The 23,834-nt window shown below is 42.6% G+C and overlaps 1 protein-coding gene across 2 annotated transcripts; it reads left to right on the top strand.

Moving 5' to 3' along the window:
* The first annotated feature begins 238 nt into the window (after positions 1–238).
* On the top strand, positions 239–22,872 carry KCNS3 (potassium voltage-gated channel modifier subfamily S member 3). Of its 2 annotated transcripts, none has more exons than XM_071440354.1 (2): positions 239–551; positions 19,134–22,872. In XM_071440354.1, the coding sequence occupies exon 2, from the start codon at positions 19,183–19,185 to the stop codon at positions 20,662–20,664; it is 1,482 nt and encodes a 493-aa protein (XP_071296455.1). In that variant the 5' UTR covers positions 239–551; positions 19,134–19,182; the 3' UTR covers positions 20,665–22,872. The 2 variants fall into 2 exon arrangements, with proteins under 2 accessions (XP_071296455.1, XP_071296448.1); XM_071440347.1 differs by lacking the exon at positions 239–551 and adding an exon at positions 611–1,071.
* The last annotated feature ends 962 nt before the right edge of the window (positions 22,873–23,834 follow it).

Here is a 23,834-nt window from a genome sequence, read left to right as displayed (position 1 = left end):
AATAAACTTCCCCGTTCATTATCGGCAATTTTCAAAACGACACCACTGAAACAAACAAAGTGTTTAATCGTGGAACGCTGTCGCAGCTGTGCTTTCGAGTTACACTGGGAGCTGGCCTGGCTTCCCATTGCCCTCTGACTTTAACTCGGGCAGAACTGAGCCCCGACACAAGCAGACAACTACTCTGGGGCATAGCACGGAGCACAAATTACATCCCCCTGCAGCGTGCGGAGGACACTCCGCATCTCAGGCTGCACCGCCAGCTAATCAAGCCGCGTGTGTGCTACTTCAGCGCAGCGCCTGGGAATCGATGGCAGATCAATCCCCCGGCGCTGACAGCTCAGCGCGCAGCGCCGGCCCCGCCGCCGCACAAAAGCGGGACGGGGCGAGCCCCGCAGCCCAGAGCGCGGCACGGGCGGCAGGGCCGGCACTGCTGCCGCAGCCCGGGCGGGAGGCGGCCGGCCCAGCCCCTCCGCCTCGGCAGCAGCGCCCCTCGGCACGGGCTGCCCCCTCCGAGCCGCGGGGGAGCGGGGACCGCCTGGGCGTGCCTGGTAGGTGGCGACGCGGGGCAGCGGCGCAGCCGGGTCCGCACCGGGCGGGTGCGGGACTGCCCCGGGGAACGGAGCGGGACGGCCCCGGGCGCGGGGCGAGGCGCCGGGGGTGCTGTGCGGGACCGACGGGCGAAGTGCGGGAACGCTCTGGGAGAGAAGAGGAAACCGTGGGGGTGGGACTCCGCCACAGAGCAGGATCCCCGGGGCTTGGAGCGGGACTTGTGGGGAACACCGACCGCCCGGGCGGAGCGGGACCCCCGGAGGCGAAGCGGCATCGCTCGGGCGCGGTGCGGAACCACGGGGAGCGGAACGGGGCCCCCGAGGGCGCTGCGGGACCCCGGGGCCGCAGGCAGCGCCCGGCCCGCTGCGCGCCGCGACGGGAGCGGGGCTGGGGGATGCCCGGGGCCGGGGAGGGGACTCGGCTGAGCCCGCCTGCCGCCGCCGGTGTTCCCCTCCCACGTCGGGCGGCCCCGCGGAGCTGGCGGAGCGCGGCGGGGCGGCCGGCGGGCCGCGGCTCCAGGTAGGCAGCGCTGCCCCGGGAGCGGCTGCGGCTCGGAGGGGACAGCGCGGAGTCCGGCGCGGTGTCCTCTCCTTGCGTTTCGCGGGGCAAACAGTCGGGGGAGGAGGAGGAGGAGGAGGAGGAAGAAGAGGGGTGCACAGGAAGCCACCTGGGAAGGGGGAGCCTCGGCGCGTTGGGTGCCCCGGCGAAGTCTTGCCCTGCACCATCCTGCTCGGGACGTGCAGCCCCTCCGCGGGGAGGCGGCTCCGGAGCGGGGCGCGGGCACCGCTCTGGCCCTCGGAGCGGACGCGTCCTGCCGAGGTCTCCGCGGCTGCTTTGTAATGGCCTGTACGGGAGAGGATCAGTAGCGATGCCTCTGAGTCCTTTCGCATGGCACAGCTCTGCCTTGTGTTTTAGAAACTCGTTTAGGTTAAAAAGTAAACTAGATTTAAGCATCCGTGAATGGCTACAGTAGCCTCTGGGGGTAAGGAAACGTGGAAGTAGTTTGTTAACTGTGCACGTCCTGTTTAAAGTAGACTTCACTAAGTTTGGGATAGTTAACGAGATTTTAGAACTAAGTGGACTTTGAAGGAACTTTCTCTTTTTATGAATGACTTTTTAAACGTTCATGTGTAGGACAGTGAAAATTCTCTCTGCTTATTTTTGGATTCTCTGGATTTTCTTGCCTGCGAGATCGCTGTGTACCATTTTTCATTTTCCTAATGCAAAGCACAGCTGCTGGTTATTCTGGGAGCTGAACTCAGTGTGTCTGCTAGGCAAGGTAGACCTCAAGATCTGAGCAGCGGCAGTGTATTGATTCCATTAGCGGAATTTACAGATCTGCCGACAGATTCCTTTTAACACAGTCACTTTCCCAGAATTAAAGTTCTCCTCCGACTGCCTGTCACCGGTCTAGGCCAATAGATGGCATAAGGCACTCAAGCTACCGTCCTGAGGGGACAGAGGGAGCAGGCATGCCTTTTGTAGGGAGCCAGGAGTTTCAGAGGGGATGTATGAGTCAAGTTCTGGGTGTCTGACTTGGGATACCTGGGGCAGATCTCATTTTCAGAGACATGAGACATGTCCTGGACCACTCATTCTTACTTTCCTCAAGCCAAAATTGCAGCCTTTCCCAAAATATTTCTCTCCTCTAATCAGTTAGGGTTAAATAACGTACAGTTTTGGTAGGAATTGATCTGAGTTCATATCCTAAGCCATGAAGTAGAGGTGGCTTTTCAACTTTGCAATATGTATTTAATATCTGCTGCTGGGCTGCCCATAGCAGCAGTGTTGAAACCAGCAGTCATTTGGGGGAATGAAGGACAATTACATGGCTTGTAATGAAGAAACTTTTTCGTTTCTGTATCTAAATTTCTGCTGAGATAGTACTGTGGGTAGACAAAAATGATTTTATGTTCTGAAATTGTGTAAATTATTTAAATACAGGTAGGTAGCTAAATGATGAAAGAAGTTTAATTGACAGTAGTCATACCTAGCTTTTACAAGGGTGCTTCTTAGCTGCAGATTTCAGAACAGTTTTCTTTAAAAAGAGGCATAATATAATTAGATTTTCATTTCAATTTCAGGAATTAAAGTATGGGGAAGGTCCAGAAATAATATCAGATTTCCTAAATCATGGTTCTTTACTTGTCTGTTAGATCTGCTTTATACTGTCTGGGCAGATTTAAGAGAGTCTTGAAACTAAAAAAAGAGTAAATCTATATGTATTCATAGCAGAGGACATTAAAGCTCATTTTGAGAGACCTTCTTCCTTGTCTATAAATGTCTGCGTCTTGTTACCTGTCTCAGCACTAAGGCAACCCACAGAAGTTGTAGCAGCCTTTCAACTTCCTATTTGTGAGTGTGGGCAAAAGAAAATCAATAATCAGCTTTCAGCTGAGCTGATACAAACTGCAGTGTGACCCCTAGAATTGTTCCTGGGACAGGTGAGGTCAGATGTTTTACTAGAATGTCCTTTGCAGAAACAGAGAGGTCCTGAAGGAGGAGCAGTTCTTTGCTCACCCTCTCTAGGACTTAGCAACTTCCCCAGGGCAAGAAGAATAAAACCACCTTAAACTGCAAATATGATAAATGGATGTTTGGCCACCAGTATCACCTTAGCTGTGCAATTACAGCCACAGGCAGGATAAAATCAACTACTCACACTCAGTGCCAAGACCATTCATCCTCAGTGCAGAACAAGATTCTGCAGTGACTGAGCCAAGCTGCAGAGGCACCTTAAACCTGCCTGAGGAGTGAGGCAGCTGAGCTTTCTGCACTCAGCACTGGTGCCTCTGCCAGAGGTGAGCTTTTTGTTCTGTGTCCTATTGTATCCTGCCTCGTTGCTGGGATGGCTCCAGAGACCGCTGCCATGGCTGCCTGTGTTGGCATCCCTGTCCTGCCAGCTGGGCAGGCTGAGCCTGCACCTCCCAGGTGAAATAAGGGCTGCTTAACAGGGAGGGTGTGTGACAGGCAGGGTCGGGTGTGAATTTGTCAGAGCAGTCTGTATCCTGTTAGACAATGTCTGTATGAGCAGCCTGACCTTCAGCTTGGTTACTTGAAAAGAAGGTCGAGACCATGCTTTTGGTCTTACCTCCTGGAGTCCCTGTCTAAGCCCATTTGTTGGCAGCATGTCTCCTGTCCAAAGACTCTTGATTTAAGGAACTTGTTTACTTCCTATTGGGGCACATCTATTAAAAAGATCTGCCCAAGGCTAATGACTAGAAACAAGGCTCAAGTCTCTAAACTCACATCAATATCTGCCTTGCAAATTTTCAGTTGTGGGACATCTGCCAAGGACACATAATAAAACAGAGATCATGAATAAATAAAATGTACTCCACTAATCTGTGGATATTTTCTTTTTATCTTGCCTTTGCCCCATCCCTTTGTTTTTATTTCTTGTTCTTCATCTATTTTTTTATTTCTGTTACGCCTTGCCTTTTAATTTATGGCATCATCTTATTTTCTTCCTGTCTTGCCTCTTCACTTTCTGAGGGGGAAGGCATCCCAAGGAAACCAGGCAGGATGCTGTCATTGCCATTGCCTGGTTCTGTGTGGAGGACCAAATCCTCAGCTGACAGAAACTGTCCTTGACCTGTTCCAGACAATGGTTCTGCACCAGTAAATGCTAGAGGATCGTCTGCTTCAATATGCTACCTCAGTATGTTGCTCCATTCTTTACCATTTTTTCTTTTTTATACCTCATTTCCTTCTAGTCCTTTTCATTTTCCCATATTTTACTGATGCTTCTTTCCTTATTACTGTACTTTCCATTTTATGTGCATGTGTTCTGCTTGTCTTGTCTCATTCATATTGTACCTGACATCCTAACAGCAGTGTGTTAAACTGCTGTCATCTGTCATTTGTGGATAACTGGCTCGTTTTTCTTGCAAGGGTGTTCTGCATGTGATACTTGCTTGTAATGGTTTTCTTTTGTTTTTTCATTCTATTTTAAAGGAGATGACTTCTAGAATATTTATCTCTATTGCAGAGGAAGATTATGTTGACTGTGTTGGCCCTTAGTTTCTGAGGGAGCTCATTCCACAGTAATTTTCAAGAGACATCTGTCTTCTGGCAAGATGAGCTTTATGATTTGTATTAGAAGGTCCCATTTTGGTCACTGTTCTTGTTCTGCTTACTTTGCTGCACATTTGGGGCCATTTGCTGTGTTACAGGTAAAGCCTGAGACCTTGATTTTCATGCACTGTTCAGCAAGGAGCTCAGGTAAGGCTGGAGTAAACATATTTGTTCTCTGTGTGCTGGTTATGTTGATATAAAGATGTGGAAGGGTTCACTCATTTTGCCCTCTCTAAATTGTTTATGTCACTCCTGTCTGTCTGCTGGGTATTCCTGATGTCCCTAGTCATAGCATGAATTTCTGTTCTCCTTTCTTTTGCCCACAAACTCTCCATCTCATCTTCTTGCCCTTCACACTAAGGTGTCTTACCCATTTTGCCTTCCCATCTCTGACAGGTGAGTGGGGACTGAGGTGAGGGGTCTTGGTGCACCAGCTCTCAGCTGCTGAGGAATTTCTGGGAGGGGCCTCCAGGAGAGGCCACTGCTGCTCAGCCCTTCAGACTCCCTTTTGTTCAGAGCAGCCACCTGCCCTGGCTGCAGACATCAGCCTGACTTTGGCTTGCTCAGTGTTTGCTGCCATCTCCTCCGGGCAGGTTTATGTCTTAAAGGTTCATCTTGGACAGGCAGAGCTGCTGAACTGTGAATCCAGAACCAATCCACAGGCAGACAGTGGCAGATGGGCAGCCTGGCACCATCCTTGTCGGGATCTCTCTCTGGTCAGAGTGACCCCAAGAAAAGTTAGGAAGTCTCTTTTCCCAGCCCTGCGCTTGAAGGAAGAGTCAGGGCTCTTCATTTCTTGGCCTCAAGGTTGTTTATTGTATCTTATCTATAAAATTCTTTCTCCTGCCCTGCTAAAGTCAGCTCAGCAAGACAGTCCGAGGCACACTGCCTGCCCCTGGGGCAGTGTTATATCTTTATACTAAAAACTACAATGTTGTACAATATTTACAATTACTTCCCAATACCTATCACCTGTGTTAGACAGTGAGCTTCTACTCTAAACCAATCTGTAAGTGCCAACATCACAGCAGAAGATGGAGGCCAAGAAGAAGAAGGAGAAAGGCTGGACACACTCAGATTCCTCCATCTTGCCCCCCTGAATCCCCATTCTAAAAACCCCAAAATCTACTTTTTCACCTTGGGATAAATTCACTATCGTTCTACTTAATTTGTCATGGCTTGCAGATCTTCATCTAAGGTTGGTAACTTGCTCCATGGGTCATAATCAAAACCACAGGCATTTTGGGCCCTGTGCCAGGGTCTCTGAGCCCCCTGGCAGGGGTCTTGGCTGCTCAGGACAGCCAGAGGGATGTCCTGGGTTCTGACACATCCTCACCTGTGCCAGCAGCAGCAAGAGATGCAGTTGTCCCTTCTTGTCCTGTGAGGTGTTGCGCTGTGTGAGTTCTCTGGAGGTGCATCTGTGCAGCTGGAGCTGTGTATGCTCTGAACAGGGTAAAGGCTAAGAAATTAACTTCTCTCTTTTCCATTTTTTAAAATTTTTTTGGTCTTACCAGCCTGTCAGTAAAAACCAGCAAAGGCCACATGGACAAAATAGAGTGTGGATGGTTTAAGGAGGACAGGTTATTTATTGATCTGAGGCAGAATTTTGCTTCCTCCTTTTTCTTCCTTTTTTACATTTTTCTCCTTTGTTCATCAGCTTGGACAAGCAGTTTAGATGCCAACTGGTGTCTTGAAAACTGGTTGATTCTTCCACGTGTTTAGTCATTCTAGCTCAGTGCTACTCTAATGACAGGCTCAGAGCTCAGCTTGGGCACAGGATTGCTTGTCTTCTCCTCAAAGCAATGGCAGTCTTCATGGACTTGGGAATGTTGAAGTAGAACATATTGACCTGCTACATGACATCGAGAAGGTCACATCTCAAGTCTCAGGTGCAGCTTCCAAAGCATGGAGCCCAAGGCATCTGCCTCACAGCTCTTAAGAAAGTGTTATGAGATTTATGGACAAAAACTGTCTTGTACATCAATCTTGTAAAACTTAGTATTGGCAATTTTGTGCCCCATATAGAGTTTCATATTTCTCTGGTTTTTTGTTGTTTGAGCCTAACAAATTGACTGTTGGTGTTCATATAAGTACAGGCAGGTTACCTGTGGGAGGCAGATAATCAACTCAGGAAAAATCTATAACAACTTGGGTTTGCATGGAGGAATTACAACACAGCCTGGGTAGTTTCATAAAAATTGGAAGCACTTCTGATTGCTCTGCCATGCTCCTTGCTTCTCTTCTACCTCCTCTCCTTCAGCAGACAGGAGCTGTTGCTGCTTCCGGTGGTGTTAACTTCTGTGGAGGCTTCAGCTCTAAAACCTTTTTGGTACCATGGTGGTATGTGTTACAGGGAGCAAGGGGCTTCTTACTCCTGGCCTCAGTGAGAGAAGAATCACCCTCACAGTTTGTGAGATGCAATTATAAATCTACAATATTAATTTTGTGGACAATTGTTGTCAATCAGTATGTTTAAAACAGGGGTGGTGGAAGACTCGGTATGTCCCAAAGAAGACTCCTTTTTATTGAAGGCTTTATCTTATATATATATAAAATTCTTCAGTTATTTCAATCAGTTACTGCTGATTTAATTAGGTTACCATTCCAAAGCTGCTTGGTAATTTTATGAACTCCATTTATTGCCTGTTGAGAGAAGAGCAAATAGAGCCATAAGTTAGGTTTTCATTTTGAAAACAGCTCACTCATTACTGCAGCACAAATGTAAATCAGTCCTCCATGGTTTAGCTGTAGCTAGTGACAAGCATTGAATGATGGTTTCAGCATGACATTTTAGGGGCAGACACCTTTTCCCTTGAATAAGCTGCTGAAAATGATGCTGCCTTGTATATTCTTCTTAAGCTAAGAAGATCTGCGTGTCTTCCTGTCCAGTGCAATGTTTGCTCTGAAAAGGGCAGCCAGTATAGATCAATACTGCTCTTTTAATTCACCCATGAAATTGGTAAAAGCTTGAGCTGGACAAGGGGGATAGAATGAGTTCTTGGTGGTATTTTAGCTCAGTGCTATTAGTCTGGAAACAGTAATGGTGTTTATGTTTTCATTGTAAGCTGTTCTTTTCAGGGAGTCATGATTTTGTTTTACAGTTTGCTGGATGTTAGGCCAGGCAGAGAGAAGTTTTTCCCACTTACTTTGATTAATTTATTATGATGACAGAAAAGAACAAAACAAAGGGAAAATTAGCTCATAGCATGTTTGGTGGTCAAATAAGAGTTATTGTGGATTCACATTGAAACCTGTGAATCTTGAAAGTGAGAAAAGCTTAATCTGCAAGCCCTTGCTGCTAGGCCAAGTGCTTGTTCCTGGCTCTCTGGGATGCTCCATCCATTTCCTGACCATGAAGCCAGTGTTTCTGAGGTCTTCTGTAGCTGCTAGAGGCAGGGGATGTGTTTCAGTCTTTTTAGGCTATCACTTATCCTTGGAGCTAAGCAAAAGCCCTGGTTTGAGGCAGTGCTCCAACTTGTAAGAAGTCTAACGTGACTTGAAAAGTTTCCTTTTGTGTGTGTGTATTCAACTCTATCTGAAAACTCTGGACCAAGTCTCTGGAAAATTTGGACTGAGTCTCAAGTGACACCTCTAAAAGCTCCTGGCCCTGAGACTTGGGTCTTAGGCAATCAGACATGTTCTCTTAGGTAAGTATTACTGATTTCAGATGATATCAAGGGTTTATTTATTCAGATACTAAGTCTGAGGGCTGTGGTAAAACTGCCTCACACATGAAGTGAGAGGCAGAAGTTGTTATTTTTCTCTCCAGAGTTTTACTGAGCACTTACTGAAGTACCTCATTCAAAAGTAGACAGAAAGAAAAAAGTATAATTTCAACTATCTTCTTTTTCTTCTAGAGAGCTTTAGTTTCCCACTGCCCTTAAGGCCAAACAAGTTTTTGCTTACAGTGATGTTCAGTGGTGCTTTGCTTCCAGCAGCAGCTTATAAAGGGAAACTACCAACAACTCCCAAATCTGTTTTGCTCTTAGTTTCTTCTAATGCACTGCATATGCTTAATGAACTCTAATTCTTTTTTGGAAGACATGTAGTTAGGATCTCAGATCTTCCTTTGGACCTCTTGGTGTGTGGTGTCTTCAAAATCCTGGGGGCTTGTTGTGGGAGTTTATGAATCTATCTAGCTGAAGTTTAGCCCAGGCAAAAACCTAAGAAATCCCTTATCCTGTTAAAGTCTTCCACAAAACATCTGCTAATTTTGTGGGATTAGGATTTATGCAGCTACACACCTTCATTTTTCCCTCTCTGAACATTTGTGTGGGTCATTTTAAAAGTTAGAAAAATATATTTGTAAAAAAAAGTTGGGAGAAGTAAGGAGAGAAAGGGCTGGATTGCGACTTCTGAAATTTCTCCTAATCTGGCTGGGCTTTATGTCTGTTCCAAACTTTCTACCATTGGAAGACAATAGCAAAAATGGTACCAGAGTAATTTTATAAGGTCTGCCTTTGAGTTGATTAAATGGCTGTATTGTTAAGGGCTGTGCAAACACATGTCCTAGCCAGAATCCAGCCCACACACACAGCACCCCCAGTACCTTACAAATTGTGCCAATGTGTGATATTACTTTGCATATGTAAATCCAGGTGATGGTGTCTACTCAGCACTTCCTGAAAAAATAATGGGTAATAATGCTGACAAGTGCTGAAATGAATTGCAGTAGTTAGGACTGACATTTATTTTGTGAAAAAAACTTACTTGCTGGCTGTTCCTTTTTGTGTGCAATGACAATGCCTCAGCTTCTGTGAATATTCAGTTGAACAGTGGTGCAGTGATGCAATTCTGTGTCTTAGCCTGTCACGTCCTCACTTCACACATTTTCTGGCAAATGTCCTTTCTTGCTGAATGCTTTGTGGGCACAGCCTGGTTGAAACAAACAGGGAGAACACCTTTGTTTTTTAAGGACTGAGATGACCAATAATACACTGGTTGACTGATGGGATGCTGTTAAAAGGGCTTTCAGCATCCTGGAGAAGCTCCATCTGGGATGAAGTAGCCCCATGCAGCAGTTTGGGGGCTGGCTGAATGGAAAGCAGCTCTCAGAGAAGGACATGGGCATTGGGGTAGGCAGCATGCAGAACTCAAGTGAGCACTGTGTCCTCACAGTGAGGGCCAGCTGCCTCCTGGGCTTTGTCAGCAAGGCTGTAGCCAGCAAGTCCACAGAAAGAGTCACTGAACCCAGACTGGAGCAGAAGAATGTCTAAATAGGCTTTAGGAGAAATATTTTCCCCATAAGAGGGGTCCGGCTGGACCAGGTTGCCAGAGAGTTTGGGAAATTTTGGAGATGTTAAAAAAAACAATTGGCCCTAAACAGCCTTCTTTCACTGAACCAGCTTTGACACTGGGTGGGAAAGATGACCTCCAAAGGATCTTTTCACCACAAATTAGTTTGTTATGTTACCTGGAAAGTCAAGAGGAGTGGTGCAACAAACGATGTCCAGTGTAGGAGCAGTGAGCAAGTACCAAAATCTGAGTGCTCGAAGAAATGGAGGCTTCTGGAGGCCTCAGTGTGGGTAAGGTTTGCAGTGTGGCTCTGAACCCTATGTCCCTTGCAGATATTTTTTCCAGCTGCCTCCACGTATCCTTCCTTAGCCTGTGGCCTCAAGTCACTCGTGCTAGCACATTGTAAAACTCGCTTGGATGCTTTGAAAATGAATGTTGGATCACAGCAGGCTGCAGAACTTATATGTAAGTGAGATTTGGAGCTCTGCTTCAGAGTTTTCTAGGGTCAAGAGAATTTATATTGAACAGTACTGACTCCTTTAGTGAGATTAACATGCTGCAAACACAAGTGTTTTTACAGATTTTTCAGTTGAAGGTTTCAGTCAGAATATTCACAATAACAATTGCTTGTGTTCTTGTTGCCCAAGAGACTCTGAATATCTTGGAGAACTTCACTGTGGTCAAGAAAACCTTTGTTTATCTCTGAAATTAATAGAATTTTTTCAAAACATAAAAAATAAATATAATGTAACTTTATCTACTTAGGCTGACAAGTAAAATTAAATATATAGCAAAGGAAGTAAATTACTTGTTGTGGAGAATTTGTAGATAGTCTGTTTCTGCTGTCCATCCTCAGTGACTCCATCCCATTCCAAATCTGCTGGACATGTACACATCCATGGGCCTGGACTGCAGCACAGTGTGTTTAAATGGATGTTAGGAAAATAATTTTGGGAGAACAAGGGCATTCAAGCACTGGACCAGATTCCAAAACCTCCCTGGAGAGGCTTTATCATGGGACATGAAATAAACATCTGCCAAAATTGATCTAGAAGTAGCTGATCCTGCCTTGAGAAGGAGGAGAAACTGAATTATATTACTCTTCAAGTTCCATTCTAAGCCTGTTTTCTGTATTCAGTGGTATGTTACTAATGTAAGCATCTTATTTCTAAATACATTAAAAAGGCTCCAACAAATGGGCTGAGGTACACCGAGAACAGTATTGCAGTGAGATAATTTTTTTGTTCAAGCAGCTTATCCCAAAGCCAGGACTTTGCAGAATAAAGGTATAATGGATTCAAAAGTTGTGTAGCCAGGTGAGTGCTCTGCAGCTGAATTTGCCCTTTTAGCTCTGCTGCTCCTGTGGCTGCTGCTAGTGGAGGTGTTGTGGTAGCACAGACAGGACTGGTTTCAGGTCTCCTTACAGTTTTTACGGCTGTAATGTGTTGCAACATAATCCTGCTGTTTATGTTATTGTCTCTTCTCAGTTTAAGGAGGAGAAGTCCTACTTTATGTGGTGCATAGATTTTAGATTGTTCAGAACAACTTTTTCACCCAGGGAAATTGACTGTTGTGATTGGATTTGTGTCCTTTAAAAATATTACCTTGCTTCCAAAAATAAAAAAAAATAATTTAAAAAAAAAGTAAAGAAATTAGGAGTGGGAAGAGATAATCTAGGAGCAGAAATGATCAACAGCTCTGCCATCTGTACTAGGAATAAGAGGACAGGTCCTCAGACTCCAAAGCGAGAAATCAGAAAATGTAGGATGGACAAACAAATAGAAGATTTTGAGTATCATATCAGTCTTCTTGGCAGTGAGCTAAATCTTAATTTTAACAGTCTGTACGCCTTTCACAAGAGATAAGAGTATTCTGAATTGCACCAAGGTCAGCATTCCTTTCCTAAACATGGAAGAGTTATGGCTCTATGTGGGTATAATTTGCCACTGTGCTTGTGAACCATTAACACCCTCCTTAAAATCTCAGGAAAGCCTTCAATGGTTCATGGACCTGTGTATTGGAGAAAATACATCATGTCTAATTGTTCATCCCTTTATGCTGGGCCTGGAGGAGTTGTGGTGGGATAGATGGGGCAGTTTTTCATCTCTGCCATCATAGCCCCTTGATACAACCATGGATATTGAAACTGCACTGTAAATACAGGAATGGTATTTAGATTTTCTGTGGTAGATTAATATTGTTGGTTTTGTTGGTTTTTATTAGATGAACTGTCAGAAGGCAGCTCTAGGCCCACATGTCTCAGTGTGCCAGTACCTGGAGTGGTGTGTGATAGCTTTTGGGGAGAATGTGAAGGAGGTAATGATGTGAGAGGGATGTGGGCTTGTTTGTGGGCAGCTGATCTTCTGTGTGACTTCAGGGACACTGCTCTCTGTGTCTTGGTATCTGTGTTATTTTCCTCGCTTAGGTAGGTAACCTTTCAAAATCTAACAACATTTATAAGTGAATTACAGTTTCATTGAGGATCTTCTTAGATTCTAGACTAATCAATGATGCAGAACTATGGAGAATGCAGAACTATTTTTAAGAAGTATATTGATACAGTTTTATTCTGCATCATTTTTTCCTATATGGAAGTGTTTGACTTTGGGATCATGTATCAAATATTTTTGACAACTAGTGGTACCACAAATTACCCCAGTAAGTGTAACAATAGGATTTTATGTTCATTGTGATCACTGGAGGAGTACTTGAGTGGAAGAAAATGGAGAACTCTGTGGAAAATGGGGTACAAAAAATAATTTGGGGGAGGGATCCATAGAAATTGTGCTCATTACAGAGGTACCTAGGCCTACAAGTTGCAATGTCCACTTCAGATAGTACTTTGTGTTTTGAAGCTGTGCTCTTGATGGGTATTAGTATGACCTGTCAAACAAGATTATTGCCAAAATAACCTGGAGAGAAACAATTTATTTTGCCATCAACCACAGCAGTGATGACCTGCTTGTAACAATGCCTTTGGTATCTTCTCAAATATTTCTGTGAACTTCAGCCCTTGGGATGATAGAACACAAGGAAGTGCTTAGTGTGGTCAGCTGTCTGTGTGGGCTGGCTGTGGAACAGGTTTGGGAACTGCAGCATTCTGACTGTGCTTCAGTGTAGGGATTTGCAGGTTGGTTTTCAAGCCAGCACATTTTAATCTGTCACTTCCACTTAGTTGCGGATAATGATCTTTTAATTTATATGAACATAATATAAATTGCAGAGCCTTTGGGAATGTAGCAAGGTGCAAGCCTTGTTAACTCTCATAATGTGTATCTCCAGAGCCTTTTCAAGTCAGAGAGAGAATAACTTTAAATTTTTTTTTTTTTTACATTAATCATTTTACAAGGTGACATTCTAATAACTGGGTGGTATTAGGTGTTGCTACTTGTTCTACTAAGGTTGTGCTACTTGTTCTTTATGTATATGAGAAAGGAGTTCAGATCACATACTGCATTCCCAAGAAGCTTCTGTCATGTGCAGGCTACAGCTGGAGTGTTTTGCCTTGCCCCTTTCTCATATCCAACCCTTGGCATATCCTCTGTTCTTACCAGCATCCTCATAGTGGAAATAGCAGAATTTCACTTTGGGAGGTTTCATTTTACGTTGTATTGGTCCCATGGAAGTTACACCCCTTCACTACTCCATGTTACACCATGGCACTACTCATGTAGGCTGCTTACCTAGTCATGGCGGAGGGGGACCCCATCTCTGGTGACTCACCCCAAAAACCTGTGCCTGGCTGAGTGGTGGGAACCATGGGCTGGAGATGCTTCTTCTATTCTTGCTTGTGTTCTTTTACTCTCAGTTGTAACAGCTTCATTTCTTCCTTATCGGTCTTTTGGAGGAGGTGATTTTTTTTTTAACCCCTTATATTTGAAGACCTTTTTTTGACAGGTATGAATATTTAAATAAAATGGCATGAATATTTAAATAATTTTACATTTGAATGTCAGTAGTGCTTCTAACAGCTATAGTTGTTACATCATGATCACATGATGATCATCTCTTTCTGATCTTCATTGTATTGCAAAGTTGCACAAACATTTGGCACACACTCAGTGTCTGAAACAGCCTGGTGACAGTAGAATTGTACTGGGGTGACCATAGCCAAATAGGCTTACATGGGAGTAGCATCAGAACAAAATTCAACTCAAACTTTATTTACCTGAGGTCTTCTGGGAGGTTGTACTGAATCAATTTTAAAAGAAAGGTAGTTGCATAATTTTATTATTTTCATGGCATTTTAATGCAATATTCTGGATAAAGGATGACACTGCCAGTGGAATACAAAAAAATAAATTACAGCTGAGAAAATAATTTAGCTGATTAATTTATCCTCTTTGCCTCACAGAGTGTCCATAACCACAGAGTGGTTTCTTCAGATGGTCTTGCTATTTGTGCTAGATGACTTTTTAAAGTTAACCTCCACCTCCATAGTCTGTGAATGACTTTACAATTAACTGTGTTAAGTATTACAATGAGTTGAATGTTGCAGCTTATATCATAGTGAAAGAGGCTGTGCTTTTTTCCAGAGGCTTTTTTTTCCCAGGCTTAATTAAGTGTGCTAAAGCAGTTACTACTGTCCAGCTGACAGACAACAACTTAAGTCATGCTGACTGGATTTCAGTCCCAATCCCTAATTGTGATTGATCAAGTAAATTTTACATGCATTTAAATGTTTTTCTCTGCTCAGTGAGTCAGAAAATGTAGACAGTACTTCTAGGTGGTGCATTAGACAAGTATTTGCCCTATGATGAGTGAGAAATTCAAACACTTAAAAAATCAGTGAAATGTTGATCCTGAGCAGAAGTTGTTTTGGTTTGTAATCCACAGCATTTTAGAAGTACTTGGTGTCAAAACCTGCACGTGTGTAGCTTGGATGATTGGTAGAAGCTCTCAATTCTCGGGAAATTAGCAGAAGTAACAGCCCAGGTGCTTGTCTGCATCATTAGGAGACAAAATCTGCTTCCTGGGCATGGCTGAGTGTCAAAGTAAGATTCTTTAGAGGGAATTTACTCACAGCTGAATCTCCTGAGTTTGGAACCCTAAAATGGAAATCTGCCAAGATCATCAGATTCCTTGGGGAAAAAATGTCTTTGAGCTCTGGAAATACTCTGTAGAGTTACCAGGATTTGCATGTCCTTTCAGGTTCACATCAGTGTTACATCCCTTGTGACTTCACTGTGAGCAGGACTAGGCCCTTTAATTAATGTTCCTTCAACTTAGAGGAAACCATGCTAAAATGTGAACTTAATCTTGAGAGGTTTATGGAGTGTAGCTGTGCAGGAAGGAGGAGGTGAGGCTAAGACAACATAGCCTTGAAAGAAACTGGTAGAAAATCTGTAGGCATGAGCTCTCTTTGAGTATTTTAAGTAGCCAAGCACAACCATTGTAAACCAATTCAACTTCCTTTCTATTGTGCCTGGATAAACACAGATTAATGCTTGCAAAAGATGAAACTGCCCCAATTTGGAGTTACCAGTGGTACCAAAGTGGTACCATGCTCAAAAATTCATGGTACCAAAGTGGTACCATGCTCAAAAAAAATGTTCTGAAGCTTGTGGTGTATGACCTCACAGAGAATGGAGACTTTGTGCAGATACTATGCAAAACATAACTGAGAAAGAGGAACTTTGCTGACAAATAAATGTGTAGTATGGGGATCCATGTGGTCAGTAAAAATCTCTTAGTGGTTTGTTCCAGAGGAGGTTGGAAACCACAGCACTTTGGGATGTGTTACACATCTGTGGCATAGCTGTCTCAAAGGGACTGTATCTGCAAACTGTCTCCGTGACTCCTCTTTTGAGAGCTTTAGGGATTTCACAGCGTGCTAAAAGCCCAGAAATTTGCAACTCCCCTTCCAAGACAATGGGCCTGTGGCCTCACCAACAATGTGTGACTGCAGAAGCACTGGCTAGAGCCCATCTCCAAATTGGACTGGGAAGATCCTGTCATTCTGGTTTTTATTCCAAATTTTGTATCCTTTTCACACAGCTTTCCTAATGACTGGCTTTTATTTAGCCCTGAAGCTTAACACTTGGAACTTCTATTTGTTGGGGTTTTTTTTCATTATCTTGGAAAATAATATTCATTCTTCCAGTTACCATCTTTCTTCTGTGTCTTGTTTCATTTTCTATTCTATATGAATTCTTAGCTAGTAGCTCCTTGAAACAGCTGAAGCAATTAAAGCAAACAAGTAACTAACATCTGGTATGTGTTTATTTGCTCTGTTATACTCTCTCCGGGGCAAGAATTGTGTGATTTGGAATGGTTTCCAGTTTATTATGTTATCTATATTTGAAGAAGGTCAGAGAGGTTAATGTTGCCCTTCAAGTTGAGATTTGCAAAGTTCGTGGTAGTTCTATGCTCTTAGGATGTTCATGACACAGGCCTTGGCACTCCAGGAAAATACCATTTCCAGCTGAGCACAGTTTTACCCTTGAGGAAAAAAGTTTCCTGAGTGAGTGAAGGGTTTCCTTGAGTAGAGAGCACGTTGTGCTGAGACAGAAGTTGTCATCTGTGGTCATTGCCCTGTGGCTTGAGTCACTTCTTAAAGTGACACAAATTGTTCTGATTGTTCTGCCAGTTACTATGTCCTGGTCCATGGCTCAGGAGTCAGGGTCTCTGCAAGTAAAAGAAGACATTCTTCAGATGATCAAGCTCCTCTTGACACAGTTATTGTGAATCTTTCCTGTATGTTCTTTCCGTAGTCTAAAAATCACTTCATAGTAGTAACACATTAAGCAGGTTCTAGACCATGGTCTTCCTAAGCAAGTTCCACTTTCTCTCTGTATCTTGCACAAATTATGACTACAGTACCCTCAAAATAAAGCAGTGAAATATTGCCCACTGAATTTATTATACAGAGCAATTTCATGGAGGCACAATTATGAATATAATCTGCATCATTGATATGGTTTTGTATTGCAGTCTCAACCAGTGTACTTGTAGTGTACTAAGAATTTGCTGGGCACTAAGTTCTTGCTTTAGTTTTTTCTGAGTAAAACTTGCTTTGTATTTGTCATTATTTGTCATGATCAGAAGTGCCCCCAGACAGGAAGATAATGGCTTTAAGCTGAAGGTGGGTAGATTTAGACTGGGTATTAGGAAGGAGTTCTTTACTGTGAGGTTGGTGAGACACTGGCACAGGTTGCCCAGAGAAGCTGTTGATGTTTCATCCTCCTTCATCCAGAATTGTTCAAGGTTGGGTTGGATGGACCTCTGAGCAATCTGATCTAGTGGAAGGTGTTCCTGGCCTGTCAGAGGGAATGAGATGATCTTTAAGGTCCCTTCTGACCTTCACCGTTCTATTGGTCTATGACTCTATGATCTGAGATCTTGCCTGGTTTTTATAGTGCTCACTTACACTGCCAGGGTTCTCATGTTAATGAGTTGCTAGAAGTGGAGATTTTATTGACTAAAATGAATCAATAACTAGAGGTTTCTTGGGTCTGAATATACTTTGACTTCCAGTCACCCCAGTCCAGATTTATGGCTTTTTTTATTATTTATAGTGCTATAAAACAGAGCTTGGCTCTAGATCATGAGTGAAGTGTGGTGATGTTTATCAGATGAGTCTTGCTGCCCTTCTGTGAGGAGAGATCAATGTTCTTATTTGACCTCCTAATGATTCCTAAAAACTGAAGCCTTGGGAAATGCCTGGAGCAAATGTGCCTTACAACCACTCTATTAGCTAGCAAATGCCTGCCTTCAAACTAAATCTAAAGGTGCAAAATAATTTCTGTGTTGTCATGATTTAATCTCAACTGGCAGTTCAACCCCACGCTCACCCACTCCTGTGGGATGGAGCAGGGAACCAGAGAGGTAAAATGGCAAAATTTGTGGGTTGAGATTAAAAAGCGTTTAATAGGTAAAGCAAAAGTGAAGCAAAACAAGGATTCATTGACCCCTTCCCATGGGCAGGCAGGTGTCCAGCCATCCCCAGGAAGGCAGGGCTCCATCCCATTTAATGGTGACTTGGGGAGACAAACACCATCACTCTGAGTGTCAACTCTCTTTCCCTCTTCTTCCCCCAGCTCTACATGCTGAGCATGACACCATAAGATGTCTTCTCTTAGGACAGGAGAATTTTGATACTATCTTGTCACATTTAAAATGAATTTATTTCCATACTTAATTGAAATAAATTAGCTTAGTGTGCATCAATTAGTGTTTAAGTGTCAGAGGTCAAAAACATTTGCTCTCCTCATGATCTTAAGTTACATATAATCTGATGGCAAGTGTAAGAACTGCCAGTTTTGGCTTTACAACAGCTTCTCCTTGGAAGGAAAGCAAGAAAGCAGTTCTGTAAAAGTTAACTTACTTACTGGTAACTTTAACTGCCTTTTGAATTCAGTTTTAGCTGAATTTATAGTAAAATACAGAAACATTTAAATGCCCTTCTGTCCATCTGCAGGTGTCCACAGTTAGTTGTTGAGGAAGAATTATTGTGGAAGTTCCATTCTGAAAGCTCCTTTTTACAGAGATGACATTTCCAACTTCTCAGTATTGCTGTAGTGGTTGTAGCTAGGCTGTGGCAGAACAGGAATTGCTTCTGGAACTGACCAAGGTTGTAAGAGGGTTGTGACACTTCAGGTGAGTAGGAAGGCAGATAGAAAAATACCTGAGGGAATGCAGATACCCAAATATGTACTACAGCATTCAGAAGTCAGAAATTGAAAATCTTCAAAAGAAGTTGTGATATGTTTTCAAGAGCACAGAATGCTGATGTGTGGATTACACTAGAAGTAAATGAACTGTCAGCAAAAGTAGTTGCAGTCCACATTCAAGCAAATAACATTGGAATTAATGGATTATAAATTGCAACATCATATAAATGAATACAACTCAGCTGAAACTGTAATTGAGAGAAACCTGCTTGAAAGTTTTATCCTATATGTTTTGATTGATTGATAAGTTTTCTCTTTAAAGATTTTTGGCATAACTGAAGTACATGGATTTCGTGACTATTAATTTCAGTGTGGTAGTGAAACAGAGACTGATTTGCAGATGAATTTGCAGTCTTCCTTTACACTGGTAAAAAGGAGACCTAAACCAGAACCTACTGCTTTCAAACTTGCTAGAGCTGTAAACCAACCTAATTTAAAACTACACCTGTGAAATGCTGAATAAGGGTATTCATAAAATGATTTCTTTTTTTGTTTGTTTTGTTACAGCATTTCACAGTACCCAGAGATGGAGAAAAGAATGTGTCACAAGAGCAAAACTGAATTAAATGTTCTAACAATATCTTATGTTCTTTTCAGGTTCTATGTAATCTCATTGGGCAGCAGCAGTGGAACTCGTCTGTCCAAAATGGTTTATGGTGAATTTTTCCGCAGACCTGGCAAAGATGCAGAACTTATCAATTTGAATGTGGGTGGCTTTAAGCAATCAGTTGATCAAAGTACCTTGCTCCGATTTCCCCATACCAGACTTGGAAGACTTCTCAAATGCCATTCAGAAGAGGCTATTCTAGAACTGTGTGATGATTATAGTGTGACAGACAAGGAATATTACTTTGACAGGAATCCTTCCTTGTTCCGATATGTTCTGAACTTCTACTATACAGGCAAACTTCACGTCATGGAAGAACTTTGTGTCTTTTCCTTCTGCCAGGAAATAGAGTACTGGGGGATAAATGAGCTGTTTATTGATTCCTGCTGCAGCAATCGGTACCAAGAACGGAAAGAGGAAGGTCCTGAAAAAGATTGGGATCAGAAGAGCAACGACAGTATGGACTCCTCCAATGAAGAGTCATCCATATTTGACAAAGAGCTAGAAAAGTTTGATAATCTTTGTTTTGGTGAAATAAGAAAGAAGATCTGGGTCAGGATGGAAAATCCTGCATACTGCTTGTCTGCCAAGTTAATTGCCGTGTCATCCCTGAGTGTTGTTCTGGCATCAATTGCGGCCATGTGCGTTCACAGCATGCCAGAATTTCAAAGGCTGGATGCCAATGACAGGGAGATTGGAGACCCTGTGCTGGAAGCTGTGGAGATTACATGCATCATCTGGTTTACTGCTGAGCTAGTGATCCGGCTCTTCACTGCTCCAAGTCAGAAGAAGTTCTGGAAGAAACCACTGAACATCATTGATTTTGTCTCTATTATCCCATTTTATGCCACACTGGCTGTGGACACGAAGGAAGAAGAGAGTGAAGATATTGAGAACATGGGGAAGGTGGTTCAGATCCTGCGGTTAATGAGGATATTTCGCATCCTGAAACTGGCCAGGCACTCTGTAGGACTGCGGTCTTTGGGTGCCACTCTGAGACACAGCTACCAAGAAGTTGGACTTCTGCTTTTGTTTCTGTCAGTTGGGATTTCTATTTTTTCAGTGCTTGTCTACTCAGTGGAGAAAGATGATGACTCATCAGAACTGCAGAGCATCCCTATTTGCTGGTGGTGGGCAACCATCAGCATGACCACTGTTGGTTATGGGGACACTTACCCGGTCACACTTGCTGGAAAGCTGCTCGGCACCCTCTGCATTATCTGTGGGATTCTGGTGGTAGCGCTTCCAATCACCATTATTTTCAATAAGTTTTCTAAGTACTACCAAAAGCAAAAAGCTATTGATAGAGACCAGTGCAACAATGATCGCAAAGAGAAAAGCAATGACCTACCTTATTTTAACATTAGGGATATTTATGCAAAAAAGATGCACTCCTTCATTTCTAGCCTTTCTTCAGTAGGAATTGTAGTCAGTGACCAAGAGTCAACAGATGCCTCCAGTATCCAAGATATGGAGGATGTTTATAACACAGTATCTTTAGAGAATGGTACAGGAAAATGAGTGGAATCACGTTTGCTTCTCTTTATTTCTCTTCTGATTCTTGGTAAATGTGGACTGACAAACTTCAGTTAATTCATTAAGAGCAGTTGATTCTCAGGGTACTTAACTCTCAGCCATATTTGGACATTCTTTGCTCTGAGGATGCCATAAAAGCTTCATTGTTTATATGAGGTTTTAAAATATGTCTCATATAGTGGTTTAGTTTTTACACAACTAGTGTTATGCATTTTGGGGACAAAAAGCTAGGAAAAAAAGTTTTACATGTGAGATAAGTGGGTTTTTTTTGTTGTTGTTGGTTTTTTTTGTTTGTTTGTTTTTTGTTTTTTTTTTTTTTTTTTTTTTTTTTTTTTGTTTTGTGGGTATTGTTGTTTGGTTTGTTCGTTGTTTTTTTCCCCTGCAGCAGTCTCATATCTTGCACAGAATTTGCTTTTATAATTTGCTTCTCTTCAGGTAGAGATGTATTAAAAGTGTGTAAGAACTATTGCACAAGTTAGTAAAGTTTTCACCTGCAAATACATTAGATAAATGAAGGAATTGTGTACATGTAAAACTGTGTTCACTAACAAACTTGTGTAATTTTAGAGTTGGGAACCCATTTCCTAAGTTGGGGCAGAAAATATATTGGTACATATTGTTTTTACTCCATGGAAGCATAATATTTATTAATTTCTTTCCAAAAGCACAATACAATTTTAGTTTGTTAAAATAAATTATTCCCATTGTGCTTGTATTTTTCCTAGGATCCAGACATGGCCAAGCTCTATCAGGTCCTAAAGGTTTTTAGTCATAAGTCCCAGGATGAAGTGTGAGCAGGGTAGGAGCTTTTTGTTCCATTTAGCCACCTCTCCTGCTGATGTGACCCTGAGCAATTCTGGTGCCTGGAGGGGATCCTGCTGTGGTTAAGGCCACCTCAGTGGCTTCCCCAGGGACTTTGCTTTGTGGGCACTGAAGGAAACATCTTTGGTGGTCTTTGGAAGTCACTGTTCCCCAGTGCCAGCACAGCTGCCCCTTGCTGGGGGCTGCTGCCTCAGTGGTGGGAGCAGTGGGAGCAGCAGCTTGGCCGCTGTGCTGGGTCTCTGTCCAGGGCTCAAGTGCCGAGCAGTGGAGATGGGGGACATCCTCTTCTCTGCCATGTGTTGCCCATCAGGGATGTAGGGTGGGAATTGCACCTGGGCATCTGTATTGGAGCTATTTCAGCTCATTTTTCTAAAGCTCATCTGCTGGTAGTGGCAGCTTTCCTGATGTGTGCCATGTGCTGGAGCAGTGCTCATTGCTGGGCAGAGTCCTGCAGCTCTGTGCATTCCCCTCCTCTCCAGGGATTTCTTAAGCAGCCAGCTAGCACTGCTCTGTTTCAAGCAATGATGGAGAAGCTCAAGGATCTTAGAGTGTCATGTGAACCATATAGTCCATGGTGTTTCTGAACACTCATTTTCTTTCATTTGTCTAGTGACTAAATCAGATGCTGGGCAACAGAGAATCAAAGACACTGTGATGTCAATATTTGTCTTGAAGAGAGGTTTGACTATTTTATTTTTTTAAATATTATTGGGTCAAATATAGAAGCCTGTACTGAACTTCTATTCAAGAAGATCAAGCTCCATAGGAATTGACTTCAGAACTAAGATGCCAGAAAATGACGATTTTGGCCACTGCAGAAACTTGATTTTTCACGTATCTGCCAGATTTTCTATTGCAAAATGCATTAAGTAAGTAACTGAGGTGCACTTAAATTTGTTGAGGCACAGAACTCTAACCTCTTTCTGAGATGGAGAAACAAGAAAACAGGATCAACCTATACATTGTAAAGATGTGTCTCTAAGGACTGCTGTGCATCAATATAGTGATGTGGAACTTAAAGAAAATATTTTGAGCTTTGGAGGAACCTCAAAATTTGGTTTGTTACTTGCTGACTGTTGTAAGGGTATGTGATGCTTCACAGACAATTAAAGATAATTTTTCCCATAGTTCTTGTAGGAATAGCAAAAGGCAAAGTTAGGCTAAATGTGATTTGTTCTTGTTGAACAATTAACATTAAAAAGATGCAATGATAACAAAATACTAAATATGTATGTTCATGTGAATTTAATAGGAACCAGCAGAATAACTGCAAAAAAGTTACTGTCCAAAGAAAATCTCTTGGTGGTGTCCATGTAAAGATATATTTATATATATATATCTTACATTGCCACTGAAGATCAAAAGCGATGAAAATAATGTAATGCAACAAAACCTGCAAGAAAGTGTATTAAATAGTTGAAAAAGTGCTGAAAAATTTAGTTTTGCGAATCAGGCATTACTCAAGGATCACAGAATATACAACTTTTTAGATTAGATTTTATGATTTGCAATTTGTCCTAAAATGGATAAGCTTTTGATTGATCTCATGAATCAGTCTTAAGGCTGTTACACTTTTTAAGTGCTCTGACTTTATGCATTGATACAGCTTGCAGCAAAGTGAGGTGTCTTTGGGAACACATCAGAAGGTGAAGTACATATCCATATATCATTTAGCATACACTGTTTTGATTTCTGTGATGAGTTCTTGGCCTTTTCTGAATCAATTGTATCTTTAAAATGGCTTTCTTGTATCCTTACCCCTTGCTGGAATAAATCCAGCACCTTGTTTTCACACAGGTGTGACTGTGAGCAGGATGTGAGCTGTGCTTCATGCCAAAAAATGTTCCTCTCAAGGCAGAACTGCAGTGCTTGACATGCACTGGTGCTAGACAGTGCCACAAGCCTCAAGTGCCAGAAGGAAGCAGATGAGAGCAAAGGCTGAGATACTGCACATTCTAGGAGGTTGTTTCTTATTGAATTTGTCTTCTTCCCTGGTCTACAGTTGCATGTTGTTGATTTGTGATATCAATGTCAACAGAAGTATATTGGATATTGTTTTTCTTTTTCCAGAACCACATTTTTTTGCTTTAAAAATGCTTCCTAAATTCTCACAACCCAGCTGCTCTGTTTGAGACACCAAAGCACAAAGATTTCAATTTCAACACGCATCCCTTTTTGTATGGGAGAGATTTGTTCGTTTTTATACAAAACAATTTACTGGCATGTTGTTGCTTTTCTTTGTTTTGATGCCAAACTCTTCCCTTTTGATATCCACAAATCATTTCCACAGGAGCATCCACCTTTGCCTGGCTTTCCCTAGTGTATAAAGGGAA

The sequence above is a fragment of the Agelaius tricolor genome, unplaced genomic scaffold, assembly GCF_023055355.1.
Source record: "Agelaius tricolor isolate 1412-34295 unplaced genomic scaffold, bAgeTri1.0.p SCAF_1, whole genome shotgun sequence".
Taxonomy (NCBI): Eukaryota; Metazoa; Chordata; class Aves; order Passeriformes; family Icteridae; genus Agelaius; species Agelaius tricolor.
This window is presented reverse-complemented; position numbering and strand designations above follow the sequence as displayed.